We start from the raw sequence: 15,461 nt of genomic DNA, 5'->3' as shown, positions 1-15,461 counted from the left end.
GTTAGGGACGATTTTTAATATAATTTTAATTACGACACAGCTACTAATATTTGGCTTTTAATTTGGTCTTAGAGGGGTTTTTATTTTGGTATTTATTAACTCTATTTTTGGTATTTTATTGTTACTTGTTTTTAATATGCTGTGCACCGCCCTGAGTCCTTCGGGAGAAGGGCGGTATATAAATCAAATTAATAAATAAATAAATAAATAAATGACTACCTGCTGTCAGATTAGCATTCTTCAGACAGATGAAGAAGATATGTTCTTTTTTAATGTTTTTATTACATTTCAAAAACATTACAATTCCTTTTAAAATCCTTAGTAGCCTGTAATAATGTACATAAATGAAAGCAGTACAATAACAGCATTACAGTATATTAAAATTATATAATTTAAAATTCAACAAAAAGCTTCATAGTATGAAGAAAAACAAGAGAAAAAACTAGATTACCTAAAGAAAAGAATTTAACCTCTCTTCCCTTGTTAACATCATTTGAAACCGATCACTCAGGGAGGAATGAAACCACTGTAAATTTTTATTAGTTATGGTATTGAAGCCACATAAAGATAGATGCACTCCCTTATCTAAGTCCTAACAGAGATAATCCACATGTTTACACTACCAAATGTGATTTTCCTCCTGATCCTAGGCCGGATGAACCATTTCACCCAAGGTGCTTTGTCATTGCTGCATTGTTGCCTTCTCATCAAACTTCCCTAAGAAGGGGAGATGGTAGGTGGGCCAATAGATGTCCACATTAATTACCTATAGCTTCTTTAGAAGAGGAAGCACCTATCTCTTAAGTATGGTGGTGTTACTCTTTCCTCAAAGGGAATTCACAACTGCCACAAACATTCCCTATAGCAGCAGCTCATACTGGAAAATCCTGGAGCAAATGCACAGGTCAAATCCCACAGGAGACAGAACTCATCAGGAAACCAGGCATTGGGAGTGAGCAAATTTTAAAAGCATTTTACCATTGCAGTGTGAGCTCTGTCCCTTTTGTACAGTTCTCATGAAGTTGCATGCACACATGAAAGGGGTTGATCTTATGTCACAATGTGGTGGCACTGCTTGAGTCATTTGGCAAAAGCATCAAATCTTGTAGAGAATCTGGCACCAACTGGCCACATTCAAGAGCTTCCACATAAGTAATTTACCATATTTATTATTTGATTTTACATACATCAGCGTGCCGTATAACAGCATAGCAGCTCTATGAGTCGTTTTCTAGTAAACAGCTGCTCTTTGTTTGGTCAGAACTATCTCAGTAGGCATTTTACAAACAGGAAGCCTCTCAATGGGAGCAATTTCATGACACAATCCATGACACTTCCTGGGAATATAGACGTGCTGTTTAGCTCAAAATATTTCTCTATTCTGCAGATGGTAGGAAACCAACCACTGGGATCAAATTACATTAAAAAAATATTTTAGCTTAATATTCAGATCAACTACTAGATGTTATGAACTGTTTTGACATGCTATTCTTTATTAAAAGCAGCAGCCAAATAGGCACCTTTAACAGAGATTTTTTTGCATTGTAAGAGTTAGAAGCAGATTGCCTTGAAGATTAGTTCCAACTTTTTTTTCTATAAACATAGGCAAATGTTTGCGATGGTGGCGAATAGCTGTAACTCGGGTGTAGGATGAGGGTGGAGATTCGTTCTCCAAGCTTATGGGTTGGTTTCTGAACATTTCGTTACCAGGCTAGGTAACATCTTTAGCAAAGTTTGGGGGATGTCAGTGTTCTTCTGCTTTGTGTGGTCAGTAGGTCTTGTGATGGGTCAGGTGTGGGTGTGTCAAGTGAGAGTCTTGTAATGGGTCTAGTGATAGGGAGGACATGTCAAGTGAGGGTCACTGGGAGGTGAAGTGCTGGACAAGGTACAGAAGGATGAAAGAAACAATGTAACTTACAAGATTAACTGTAACAATTGCAACCAATTCTACATGGGACAAACATCCTATCGATTAAAAACCAGAATACGTGAATCAGCTGGCAGTCAAGCACTACGATCCCAAATTCCTAATCTCTATCCACACTGACCCCGAACAGCATCAATTTGATTGGAGTAATACCATACTACCACTCAAAATGGGTGTGAATCCATCAAAGCCGGGCACTCCACAAGCAATTCCATCAACAGACACATCGACCTACAACCAGCCTACGAACTCCTCAGAATTAAAATCAACCACAGCCAACCAGTAATGGCAACAACCCTCAACCAACCCGCGCAACCCTCCCAATCAGCCCTTCACCTCCCAGTGACCTTCACCCGACATGACCTCCCCATTACAAGACCCATCACAAGACCCTCACTTGACACACCCACACCTGACCCATCACATGACCTACTGGCCACACAAAACCTTTATAAGCAGAAAAACACAGACATCCCCTAAACTCTGCTGAAGATGTTATTTAGTCTGGTAACGAAATATTCGGAAACCAACCCACAAGCTCAGAGAACGAACCTCCACCTTCATAGGCAAATGTACCCATATCCCCTGACCTTTAGTATGTTGAACATCAAATACAAAATACTAACTTGTAATTAAGGAAATGAGGCAATCAAGCAGTGATGCGGTTTCAGGCTGAATGGCTGTGGTCTAGTTTCTAAATTTCTGATGTGTCACTGGTAATTTCAGAGGCAAACTGAGCTGCCGTATGCAACTGAGGGGGTATTGACTGGGCTCTTGCATTTGAACCTGGCAAGCTGATCTCTGAGTGGTTTATTTCACAGGAATCCAAAAAAGCTCATTCCTAATTTATCCTCATTTAGGTAGATTTCTTATTGGTCTATTTTAAAGAAGTTCCAAGAGAACCAGATCCTGATTAGCCCATCTTTGAACCAGGCTACCATTAGGTATATTTTCTGGTGAGACTGTTGCAAATTGTTTTTGTTGTTCCTCAGTTAAGAGCTGGCATAAAGCTGGAATCCATGTTTTGTTGATTTTCAAACTTCCTTACTACTGAAATTGTTTGCTGTTGAAATTATCAATAGCCTCTTTGTGTAGTTGTATATGGTAGTTTGAACATGATTGCCAATATTTATGTCTTTTTTAATTGAACCTCATGTCCAATATGAGGAAGTACATGTTTTGTCACTGCTGGTTTTTCAAGTTCTAGATAGCAATGCCTTTTGTGCTCTTTTAATCAAGTATATCTTGATTAAACTACAAGCATTTTGTAGTTCCAATATATACCTGTCCAGAACTACAGGGGTTGCAGTAGACCCCTGATAATAAAAATGGCGTTCTGCCATCCTTGGGAGATTGAATGATGTCTTAAATGTTTTTTTGTTGGTTTGTACACTGTTTCAGGTTGTGCTTTCCTAATCATTAACCAATATGTTCTGTATCTTTCTCAATGTAGGAAACTTATTTCCTATTAGAAATTTGTATTTGTTTGATTATTTATTGTAATTGGATTGCATTGCTTAATATGACTGTATTCGCAGAATATTCATTAGATTGTGGAGTATTAGCAAGCTATCTCAACTCATCTGCTAATCTTCTGGGCTCACAGAAGTGTTTGACATTGTCATTAAGAGTTTTCATGATGCATCTGGTTGAAACTTTTATATAGATAGTGATCTCTGTGTATTGGTTTTTAATATCCTGTACATCCTCATTGTAGATTTCCTTTCCAAATGATCAGAATGTTCAAGTATGCAAGTTTGTCATTCTTTTCTTCACAATCTGAGTATTAGCTGGATGTTATTCAAATGTTATAGGATTTTCTTGAACTTTTCTTCACCGTGGCTCCAGATAAGTGTCATCCACATCCAGTACCAAATGTATGGCTTTAACGGTGCAGTATCCATGTCCTTTGTTCAAATTTCTCCATTTAGAAATTGTCTATGGCTGGATTCAGATGATCCTCTCTTAGTTTACAGCACTTGTTATCTGTTGGCAGAATAACCACATTCTCTTCTACATTGAAATTCTTTAAGGTGCATGTTTCCTTCATTGTCAAGTTGCTGCTGGGAGGACAGGATTTTTGTAAACATTTATTTATTAAATTCGTATGCTATCTTGTATCTGAATCCTTATATGGCATCATTTGGAAGGTTTCAAATATCTGCTTTGATATTTGACATCATATCCTCAATAGGCACAACTAAAGGTATGCCTTTCACTTGCTACCTTGTCTGAATAGGGTCACTCTATTTCTGAAGATGCCAGCCCAACTGTGGATGAAAACAGCAGGACATCAGACAACTAGATCACAGCCCAAATTAATCACTAGCTTGAACCCAAAATCTCATCACTGCTCTATTTATGCCAATAAAATGAGGCAATGCCTATCACATTTAAGGTGGTATTCAGTCTAGTTGAAGGAGAGAGCTAGCAAGTAGGAAGGAGACCTTAGCGTTTTTGCCAATTAGATCTCTCATGCAAGTCTTCCTCCCTCCAGTTATTATTCCCATATAGTTTTTTGGTAGTTTGAAGGCATTTAACACAACATTTATGTATGACTAATTACTTTGAAAGGCTAAATATTAACATTCAAGCATTAACAGAAGTTGAAATTTTGTTATTCAGTATCACTCATATTGTGTTTTTATTTTTTAATCTTTTCAGTAAGAAGTGCCTTGAGGGAAGGGTGGTGGTCAGAATGGAAAGTTTACATGCAGCTTACCATGTGTATGTCATTTGGTGTTAATGGTTAACAAGAAGGATGGATCTCTGTGTTAAAAGATACAGCTTTCATTTGAAAGGAACTATCTGTTAACCTTCTAAACGCAGGCTGGATATCAGATCACTCAGCATAGGGTTCCCATTGCAGTGAATGGCTGCTTACAATACTTTATGCAAGTGGATAAAAATCAGAATGAAATTGTAAGCAAGGCTGTGAGGATCAAGCAAATACAGTTGGAGCAAGACAGTGGAAAGAGCCTTCATGATGATTTTAGAAACGAAACACTCGTTGACCTCAACAGAGCAGGTATGTTTGGAACATTTTTATGCATGTAACTATTGCAACAAGTATTTATAAGTTTTCAATTGAATGCATATTCTCAAAATAACTGCCAGGTTATGATGCCAGGTTATTGAAGTTTCAAAAAAAACACTTAACTATATCATCTATACATAAGAAGTCTAAAGAAACTCACTTATGTCTTGTAAAAAAAATTTGGAAGCACGGCCTCCCATTTCATTTTCTATTTATACATAAACACAGATGCTTTTCTGGGAGCCTGAATTTCCAGGCTGGAAAATAATGGAACCCAGATGGAGAAATATTTTAACCATTTAAATTTAATTGAACAATTAAATGACCAAATAGAATTTTTGTTGGCATTTTCCAAATGAAGGCAGTCCCTTTGATCAGACTGTCTTGGAATACATATGGGTATCATCAGGTGGGGAAATCATGTATCCTCAAGATGTTTGAGCACAAAAATCTTCACTTTTCTTCCTATACAGAGATCTGTTTACTGGTATCAGGTGTTCAGGGACCAGAAGATTTGCCAGAGACAGGATATTTCCTATAGATCATCTGTCGATGCTACATTTCAAAGCCAGAGGCCACATTCCTCTGTTTGCTACCAAATCTGCAGGACGCTCTTTTACAGCTAGTTATGAGCATCCTGCATTTCTCTTGGGGGACTTTAGATATAGTTTCTTTTTTTATATATTAGTGAGATGTGAATTTACGTAAGACAGAATGACAGTTCCGTGGTTGTATGAATTTTGACAGTGATTAAATAATAAATGATTCTGAATTGCCTTGCATAAAATCAACAGCGATTTCAGCTATGCTCAGCTGAACTGATACAATGAGATGAAAAAGCTGCTGTTTTATCCTTCCGCTGTCTCTGGTAGGGATCGGCCTCATGGAGCTTGTCATGGAACCCGATATGTCTTGTGGAGAAGAGGCATCAGCAGCAGTGAGAGAACTTCAGCTCATCCTGCAGGCTCTCGGGAGCAGCCAGGCAAACATGGCAGGTAGGGGACCTGCAGGGCATATTTATCTTTCCTCAACTGTGATTTTCTACAAGAAAGGCACTTTCACAGCATCTTTCTTTGCCGTGCAGCTGCTAATCATTTGGGCTGCCTTTTGTTGGAGTTTTTCTCCTCCTCATAAAATTTTCTGATGCTGCATGTGGTACTCCTACCTTAGGTAACTTGGAGACATCAGGGCTTCTGATTCAGCTCAGACACTTCTATACCAGGGGTAGGCAACCTTGGCTCTTTTATGACTCATGGACTTCAACTCCCAGAATTCCTGAGCCAGCATGGCTGGCTCAGGAATTCTGGGAGTTGAAGTTCACGAGTCATGAAAGAGCCAAGGTTGCCTACCCCTGTTCTATACTGTCAGCCTTTTGAAACTGTGCACGACAAACCGAAGTGGGAGCAGAATGATTGATGGCTCCCAGACAGATTTTTCTTTTGCTTCCACATTAGCTGCTCAAAATGCAAATTCTCTAACTGTAATCTGACTAATAATTTCTAGTTTTACACTGCTAGTTGCAAGAGATTCTGGGAATGCTGCAAAATGGAAATATTTAAGATTCAACTTCAAGTAAATGTCTGATTGCAAGTTTGTTGATATTTTTATTGAATACTTTATTTTTAGGAAATAAAGCCTGGGTTTTACCCCAATAATAAAATTTTCAGCACTCCCCTCCCCTCCCCATTTCCTGCTATGCTGTTTGATTGTGGTGATGGTGGAAGCTGGTACTGGAAGGGATGAATAAGGAATATCAGGAACATACACCAAAATGCTACACTTCCATCAGGATAATGCCAACTGCCCAGCTAAAGCACTTATGTGCTTATATCAGGCAACAGGGGCATAGGAATTTGCTGTGGGTAGATTATTGCTTTAGTGACAAAAGTAAAAGCATCATTCACGGTGTACAATATATGAATGATATAACAAGAATAAGCACTTCTATATTTTACCAAGAAAATCACATGGATAGATTTAATAAAGTGATTGTCGATATAATGTAGTGCCAGATGATGGGCCCATCAAGTCAGATGCTGGCAGAGGAAGAAATGACGATCTAATAATGTTTATGATGTGGCTAGATTAAAGTAGTTGATATTGTCATGCTGGAAAAGACAATCAAAAGCTGCAGAGAAGGAATTGCAGTGGAAATATGGAACATAAGGATAAACATACAAAAGATCATCACAGTAAAAGATGAAATGAATCAACTACCTATTGACATATTCAGTATCAGCAAATTGAAATAGACTAGAATTAGACACTTTCAGGCAGAAGATCACACTGTTGAGAGTCTGAAAAAAGAAATTGATTAAACCAGGGGTGTCAAACTCAATTTCATTGAGGGCCGCATCAGCATTGTGGTGCCCTCAGGGGGACTGGATAGTTGTGGCTTGGGTGGGTGTGGCCACCTCAATGTTGCTCATGGGACTCCTGTGGGGGCCGGCCAGGGTTGTGGGAGACCCAGAGGATCTCTGGTGGGTGGGGCGGTGGGCAGAAGGCTCGTCCTGCGGGGTGAGGTGAGGCAGAGGGCTGGGGTGCTGTTACTGTGGGGCAATGCAAGGTGAGGCCGGGGCAGCTGTTGTCTGACACCATCGGCCTCCACACACAGAGGTTAGCGAGCACATGGGGGCCGACGATGTCCGTCAGCAACCACAACCTGCTGGCCCCTCGACCGGCACACTATGGGGCTCTGCAGCTGCTGTGAATACTGGGCCAGCTCTCCAGCAGCAGGGGGAGTAGGGGAGGGGGAGGCATGTGATGCAGACACTGGACGTGCCTACTCCATCCCATTTGTTTTTGCTTGCGGTTGGAAAGCAGGTCGCTGCTGGTCATCTTGGCCCACTCGCAGATCTTGCCCTTGGCCCCCTCATGGAGCCTATTCCCCTTGCACACCCGATGCACCTTGGCCCCGCCTCGGGCCACCGCCACCAGCAGCTCGCACAAGTCCATTAGGCTGCCACCGCTGCCTGGAGCAGCAGGCCTGCCCAGCACAAAGGAGGCAAAGCAGCCGTCTAGGAAGCTCAAGTAAAGGTGGTAGAGCACGCCCATGCCCAGCAAGCAAAAAGCCCACCCCGAGTGGGGAAAGCCAGATCCACATCGGTGCCATGGCCGCTCAGGCCCAGCAGAGATGGGGGGAGGCACACAATCCAGGCTGGGACTGGGTGGCCGTGGCACCGATGGGAATCCGGCTTTCCCCACTCATAGTGGCCTTTTGCCTGCTGGCCCTGGGCATGCTTTACCACCTCTACTCGGGGCTTCCTAGCCAACCACTTCACCTCCTTCTTGCTGGGTGGGCCTGCAGCTCTGGGCATCGGCTTAATGGATCTGCCCAAGCGGCTGGTGGCCGTGGCTGCGGCGAGTACTGAGGTGCAAGAGGAATGCGCTCCACTCGTGGGCCAAGGGCAAGACCCGCAAGGGGGCTGAGATGACCAGTGGTGACCTGCCCTCCAACCAAAAAGAGATAGGACGGAGTAGGCGTATCCAGCGGTCCGTATCACATGCGCCCCCCAACAGTAGCCTGGTATTCACAGTGGGCTACACAACCTCTGCTGCCAGACACCATCAGCCCCGTGCGCTCACCGTCACCTGTAAGCGTGCCTTGGGCGGCGCCAGGGCGGCAAGGGCCAGTTGCTCCCCATCTCTGGGACATTCCCACAAGCCAAATATTGGCCAATTGCGGCCAGATGCGACTCGTGGGCCTTGTGTTTGACATATCTGGATTAAACTAATGATAAGTACAACAATCTTAAAAATCCTTGGAATTGACAGGGAAGACAGTGACGTGGTCAATAGCTTTTGTTGTTTAGGATCGACTAAAAGAACAAGTATGCTGCAAACTAGCATTTGATAGGATAGCCATGAAAGCCTTGGAAAACGTAATTAGATGCTGTGAGATATTCTGATAGCTACAAAGAATCTGTAATACTCTATGATTTGAAAGTAGCATTTTGAAGAAGTGGCATAAAAAATGTATTACTTCCTTTGAACGTCAGTGTTGCAGAAGACTCTAGTGAATACCATGGATAGCCAAGAAAATAAATGAATTGCAGAAGAAAATACATTTGAAGCACAAAATAATCAGGCTCAAATTATCATATCTGGGCACAAGATGAGAAAATCCAGCTCCTTTTAACAGTCCATAATGCTGGGCAATATGGAAGAAAAAAGAAGGGCACAACCAGCAGCAAAGTAGATGGATTAAAGTAATGAGAGGCCAGGCTTAGTGACAGATCATTCTGAGAAAGTCTGTCTGTGTGGCCACGAAGAACTGTCATTGACTTAACAGTGCATACTCAACAATGGGAGGATCATTCTAAATAATTGAGTGTATTGATGGAGGCCATCTAGTCTTATTTATTTATCAAATGTCTACACTGCCTATCTCACCTAAGTAACTCTGGTCAGTTTACAAATAGTTTTGGTTATTTTTCTTGAGCAATAGTAAAGAAATAAAAAACAAGGGAAATGGAATATTTATATATTAGGAAAGTGCCATCAAGGTAACATACCACAGATTGGATGCTCATGTTTTATTTTTTATAAATGGAATGTATATGATGTACATGATGGTTATTTGTTGAGTAAATACTTGCTTCACTTTATGTAATAGTAACTTACAGCAAATAAGAACAGTCTTATTTGAAAAGCCTTCCCCTCTTATGCCCCCATTATTGGTACAGAATTATTGAGGAGATTTTATATTGCTGTATCAGTTTGACTTCCAGATTCTTACAGGCTTGATCAGGAAGTATTGTATCTGCAAAAACAAAGAAGTATACATCTGAAAACAATTTTCTGGAGCCTGCCTCAAATAGTTGTTTTAGTGCCTGATTGCTCTATCAGTTTATGTGGAAATCTGTATTAGCTTTTGGCTGTTTGAAAGGGTTTTCACTTGTATTTGTTGCAAAGATTGTAAGTCCTTGAGGGGGAAAATGGGCTTTTCTCACCTGTCCTTGAGCTATAAATTTTCAAGGACACTTGAGTAAATCTGTTTGGACTGCTGTTGGCTTTGTGATAGAATTCTACTAGGGCTTCAAATGATAGTTTCATACAATCAAAATCCTTGACAAAGCCTTCTTTAGACTTGTAGCTTAGTTGTTTCACTTTTTGTCTTCTGGATATTTGTTTAGAACTTTTTTTTTATAATTGAGGATACGGATCAAATAATGTTTATTAGTAAATTGAAATGTACATCCAAGGTAAACATGCAATATAAGTTTTACAGTAGTATTTGCAGCAATGTGTAGATGCACATAGAGAGGTGCAAAATTTAGTAACACTCCAGATAGCAATCAGGTAACTTATAACAGACAGTAATGAAGCTCACTGCCTGGAACTCTTAGAATAGAATAAATCAGTAAGAGTATGAATTCTTTTAAAATGGGCAATAAAACATTATATGAGTCAATTTCAACAACACCTGTCCTGTACAGGGTAATAGTCTCTGTAAAACAAGCATGCTATAAAATCTGACAGTGTCACAGGGGGCAACCTGTCAATCTTTGCCAAAGAAAAGCCCCATTGATTTTTCATAGTGGTTATATTAGTAAGATAGGAAGCTGGTTATAGTTTATTGGATTGTTGATTAGGAGAACATCTTCAGAGCAACATCTGAGAAAAATAGGTACAGTGTAGCTCAGTGCTTATGCAGCAATTTTCATAATTTTTCCTTTTATGTAGTTTTGCCAGGAGTTTGTATCTAAGCTACAAAAACTTAACAATTTTCAGAGTCTTTTTAACATGACTATATGACAAATCTTATACTACTGTAAAGCAACATTTATTTTGTTCCAAAAGTCATGAAGTTTTTTCTCAACTGATTGTGGAGGCTTGAAAACAATGTAAAGGCTGATTTGTGCATAAAAGCTAAACCACTTGGGAGCCCTCCCCATCAGTGCCTTAAGGTGTGTACAGATGCCATAGAGAGATGCATATATTACTGTTTGAAAAAAGTCTCCAGGAAAGCTACTGGAGTGTATTTCATTTGAAAAAAAGTATAATAATCTCTTTAGGGTATATATCGTTAGAATTTTAGACTAGACCTAGGAAGTGGAGAGCGTGTGGTCCTTGAGTAGTTTCTGAACTGCAGCTCTCTGATCAAATGTCCAAGGATGGTGTATTTTGGGATTGTAGCTTAGCAATAGCTGAAGGGCCATAGGTTCCTCTAGAGCAGTGATGGCAAACCTTTTAGAGACCGAGTGCCCAAACCGCAATCCAAAACCCACTTATTTATCGCAAAGTGCCAGGGCCACATCAGCATTGTGGTGCCCTCATGGAGGGGCAGGGAAATGCCTCTGAGTGCTGCCTCTGGCACGCAAAAACCGGTGGCGCAAAAATGGGCTACCGTACTGCAAGGCGCAAAAAGGCCGTGCCGTGGGGTGCAGATACAAGGCGCTGCACCATGCAAGAACGGGGCAGGGCTAGTATCACGCAGCACGTGCGTGCTCGTGGCCCCGTGCACACATGCATGCATAATGCTTCCCCCTCCCTTTTCTTCCAGTCCACCAATCAACAATGGATGGCGACTTCTGCTCTACCACCTCTACTCGAGCTTGCTAGTCGGCTGCTTCGCCTCCTTTGTGCTGGGCGGGGCTCCTGCTCCGGGTGGCAGTGGTGGCCTGATGCACCTGCTGTTGGCGGCAGTGGCTCGTGTGCCAACAGAGAGGGCTCTGAGTGCCACCTCTGGCACGCGTGCCATAGGTTCGCCACCACTGCTCTAGAGAGCCTAAGGAAATACAAGCCTTGGATAATCATCATATAATCTTTTGTGGCAATTTTGCAATTTCTTTTGCAAGCGGTATGGTTTTATTCAACTGCTAATATTTTTTTCAGAGGGCCAGTTGAGAGTAGATGCAAATGTGTCTATACATCGTCCTGGCCAAATTTATGGAACAAGGACTGAAGTGAAGAATATCAACAGTGCTCGATTTCTCGCAAAGGCAATAGGTAAATAAATTTTTTCTTCCTAACTGAAATCCTAGAAATTTGAAATTTTGTCCCCAACAAAATGTATTTGTAGAATTAGGCAGTTAATACTGATGCAAATATATTAAGTCTTTAAACTGCATATATAATTCCCCATCTGTGCCATGTTGATATAGAATGTAAAGTTAATTTACATTATAGATAGTCCTTGACTTATGACCGGTTGTTTCATTCCTGTCCTCCAGCACAGAAGTTCCTTCCCATGCATGGAGGAATGCTGCTTCCCTCCTTTGCCAGGCAGCTCTTTTGCACCACTGCTTAAAGATCCACACAGTTGCTTACTAACCAGATGTGGGAGAGCCAGGATTATGATCATTGAATGAAGCAGTCAAGTGGGCATCTTGACTAATGACCACTTTGCTCAACAATTGAGATTCTGATACCAACTGTAGTCATAAGTCAAGGGCTATCTGTACTTTTCATTCCATAAAACTATTAGGAAATGGTTATTGATGCAGTCTTGAACTCCCAGTTTGAAGCAATGGAAAAATGTTGACAGATGGTTGGGAGGAGAATGATATTGCTATCTTTCCTTTTAAGAAATTACTCTTATATCATTGCTGTAAATATACCTTACAGGTAATATACCTACTGATTTTATTTCTTTTCTAATAATTTTTCCGTTATTTTAAAGGACCTACAGCAAACTCACACCATAGGTGCGCATTAATAATGTAAAGACATGTTACAAAGCTGAGTTTATGATTGTTGTTTTTTATTAGTAGAGCTTCTTCTGCAACAGAAAAATTTAAATCTTATTAAGATTTATATATCTTCTCAAGAATCAGCTGGATGATGCTACAACTTTCTATAAGCATTCCAGTTTCTAATGTCTATGCTGCCCATAGTTGCTGTGTCAGGGAGATGGGCAGCATAAAAAACAAACAAATGAATAAAATTTCTGTTGATTTTCGTTGTTAGTCCCACTGCCATTGGAAATCACTCTGGCTTTCTACCCTATTTCTCTCTTCTACATAATGAAGAAGCTCAACGGCAAGTTTATTTTCTTTAATTACAAAGCCAGCCACATCTCCTTCAATAATTCTGCTTGCAATATCTTTGCATGCCAAAGTTCACTGTTCATGCTTCAACATCTTCTCTCTGTGGGAGAAGAGAATTATTGGAGGAAGCAGAGGAAGTGAGAAGCAAAAGAAATGGGAGCGTTCCCAACAAGCAATGTAGAAATTGCATAACATAGAAAAGACGGAAATTCCTTTCTGCTGCCTGCTGTAGAGTCAGGAGGGGAGCATATAGAGAAGCCAGAAAGAAAGAAGAGATGTCATCGCTTCAGCCAAAGACGAGATGGAGATTCCTCCATCCTAATTTCCTCAGAAAGAAAGAAAAAGATTGGATGGGGAAAATCCAACTGAGAATAAAATCAAAAGGAAGAAACGGGCAAACTGACTTATTATGGTCACCCAAAACAAGCAGGAGACAGAGGTAGAAGCCTCTTACACATACAGACACAGAATGGCCAAATAAAAGCCTAAGAAGTAAAGGTGTTATAAAATGTATAAGCAATCTGAATCCATAGCATGGAGGAATTAAAGAATAGGCTTATATTCACAATGAAATTCCCTAAGTGTGCCTATATATCACAGCATTTGGCTGTTACAATATAGCTTCGTGTATCTCTTTTGCTAATAATCATCATGATTTTAATAAGACTTAAAAATCATTTTTGCTTGGGCTGATCGAGAGAAATAGGTGAGTATGCAACAGCTAACCTAGACTGTTCATTTATTTCTTCAAGACTATGAAATACACAGGCAGATTGAAGAGTTGGAGAATGGAGGAACCATTCTAAATGAAACTAGAGCCTTTGACTATAAGCTTGGGTAAGAGGTTTCCTTCCACTTTGGTGTTTGTAGGGATTGTTTATAATTTACCCCAACCATAAGTAGATAGAAGAAATCAAAAGAAAATTACAATATCTGAAAGCAGAAGCAGAATTATTAGCTACCTAGCATTCTTGTACTTAAAAATGTGTACCTTTTGCGTGTTGATACAACTTTTGGACTTGTGATCATCTACCTTTTTAAAGTTCTCTATATGGTTTCACCCTGTGGTAGTTTGGCTTTAGGTAGCTGCTCCATCTCTGGGATTTGGCTGCTCACAGCACTGAAAGTTACTTAAAATAAGGTGTTTATTATTTAAATTAATGTGCTGTCTCAATGTTAATTCTTTGGATGGAAACTAATCAATGAGAGAAGCAACCTAGAACTAAGAAATTTCCTGACAGCTAGAACAATTAATCACTGGAACAACTTGCCTCCAGAAATTGTGAATGCTCCAACACTGGAAGTTTTTAAGAAGAGATTGGACAACCATTTTTCTGTATAGGGTTTCCTGCCTAAGCAGGGGGTTGGACTAGAAGACCTCCCAGGTCCCTTCCAACTCTTATTCTACTCTACTCTACTCTACTCTACTCTACTCTACTCTACTCTACTCTACTCTACTCCTTTAAATTTGACTTATGATACTGTATACTCAGATTTTTTTTACTTAGGTCAGGACAGTATTCAACCATAGTTGGCTATATAAGTTTACATAGAAGAATATTTTTTTAATTTTATTTCATATGGTATACATTTGTTAGGAAGATCTACACTCTTATGTTACAGGTGAATTGCTAGTACGTTCAGTTTCGTGTTTGCACGCTTCTCCACGTTGTGCTATGGGGGGGGTGAACTGGCTTGCACCAGCTGACTAGCAGCAGTTGGTTTAATGATACCTTCAGGGCCTCTCCTGCTGATCTCACCCTGAGTCTGGGCAGGCTTAGCACCGGCTCCCATTTTCCTTATGCAGCAAGCCTTTCCCACTGTAAATAATGGTTTCAAATTGCTGGGTGGGCAGGGCATGAGCTAAATATAAGTGACGGGAGCTCACCCCATCCAGCAGTGCTACCGGAGCTCTAACCGCCAGAGTGTTAACCATTTCTGGTTGGCAGGTCCAGCATCCTTAAGCCACTACGCCACCACGCCTCTACGAAAGAATTACAAATGAATATGCTGTGCTAACTTGGTGGTTTGTATCTTCTTCCATCTGGAGATAGAAAGAGATAGAAACCACCAAGTAAGCACAACATATTCATTTACAATTAGTTGCTGTGATCTTTAGATAATCAACTCATGCCTTTAAGGATTATATGGCAAAAGAAACCATCCACTGGCAGATCCAGGTCACATGATATTAAACATTGTAATAAGAATATGTGAAAGCTCTTAACGTGAGGTAGAATCACTTATGTAACTATCAGGTTTGCTAAATCCAGTTCTTATAATTGCTTTTTTTTTTTTTTTGCTTTTATAGACGCACTGTGCCAATGAGGGACAAAGAAGGAAAACAAGATTATCGGTAATTTTATTTATGCTTTGTTGCATTCAGGCAAATATATATATATATGATGAGTTATGATTTTTCCACCCATTCAATTCCTTTCTTCACCTTAAATACCTTCGGGAACTCTCCTGAATGAAGGATGCTGTGATATGTAAGATTTGAAGA

At 40.4% G+C, this 15,461-nt stretch overlaps 1 protein-coding gene across 1 annotated transcript in view; it reads left to right on the top strand.

Annotated features, from left to right (window-relative positions):
- The window catches only part of GATB (glutamyl-tRNA amidotransferase subunit B), a 40,394-nt gene that overhangs the window by 10,479 nt on the left and 14,454 nt on the right, over positions 1-15,461 (top strand). The window contains exons 4-8 of the mRNA XM_015825239.1: positions 4,757-4,955; positions 5,837-5,959; positions 11,802-11,915; positions 13,708-13,792; positions 15,267-15,311. Coding sequence (XP_015680725.1) covers positions 4,757-4,955; positions 5,837-5,959; positions 11,802-11,915; positions 13,708-13,792; positions 15,267-15,311 — 566 coding nt within the window. The remainder of the gene's footprint in view (positions 1-4,756; positions 4,956-5,836; positions 5,960-11,801; positions 11,916-13,707; positions 13,793-15,266; positions 15,312-15,461) is intronic.

This window comes from Protobothrops mucrosquamatus, unplaced genomic scaffold, assembly GCF_001527695.2.
Source record: "Protobothrops mucrosquamatus isolate PMUCROS unplaced genomic scaffold, P.Mucros_1.0 scaffold2556, whole genome shotgun sequence".
NCBI lineage: Eukaryota > Metazoa > Chordata > Lepidosauria > Squamata > Viperidae > Protobothrops > Protobothrops mucrosquamatus.
Note: the sequence above shows the minus strand (reverse complement) of the source record. Positions and strands in the feature narration are given on the sequence as shown.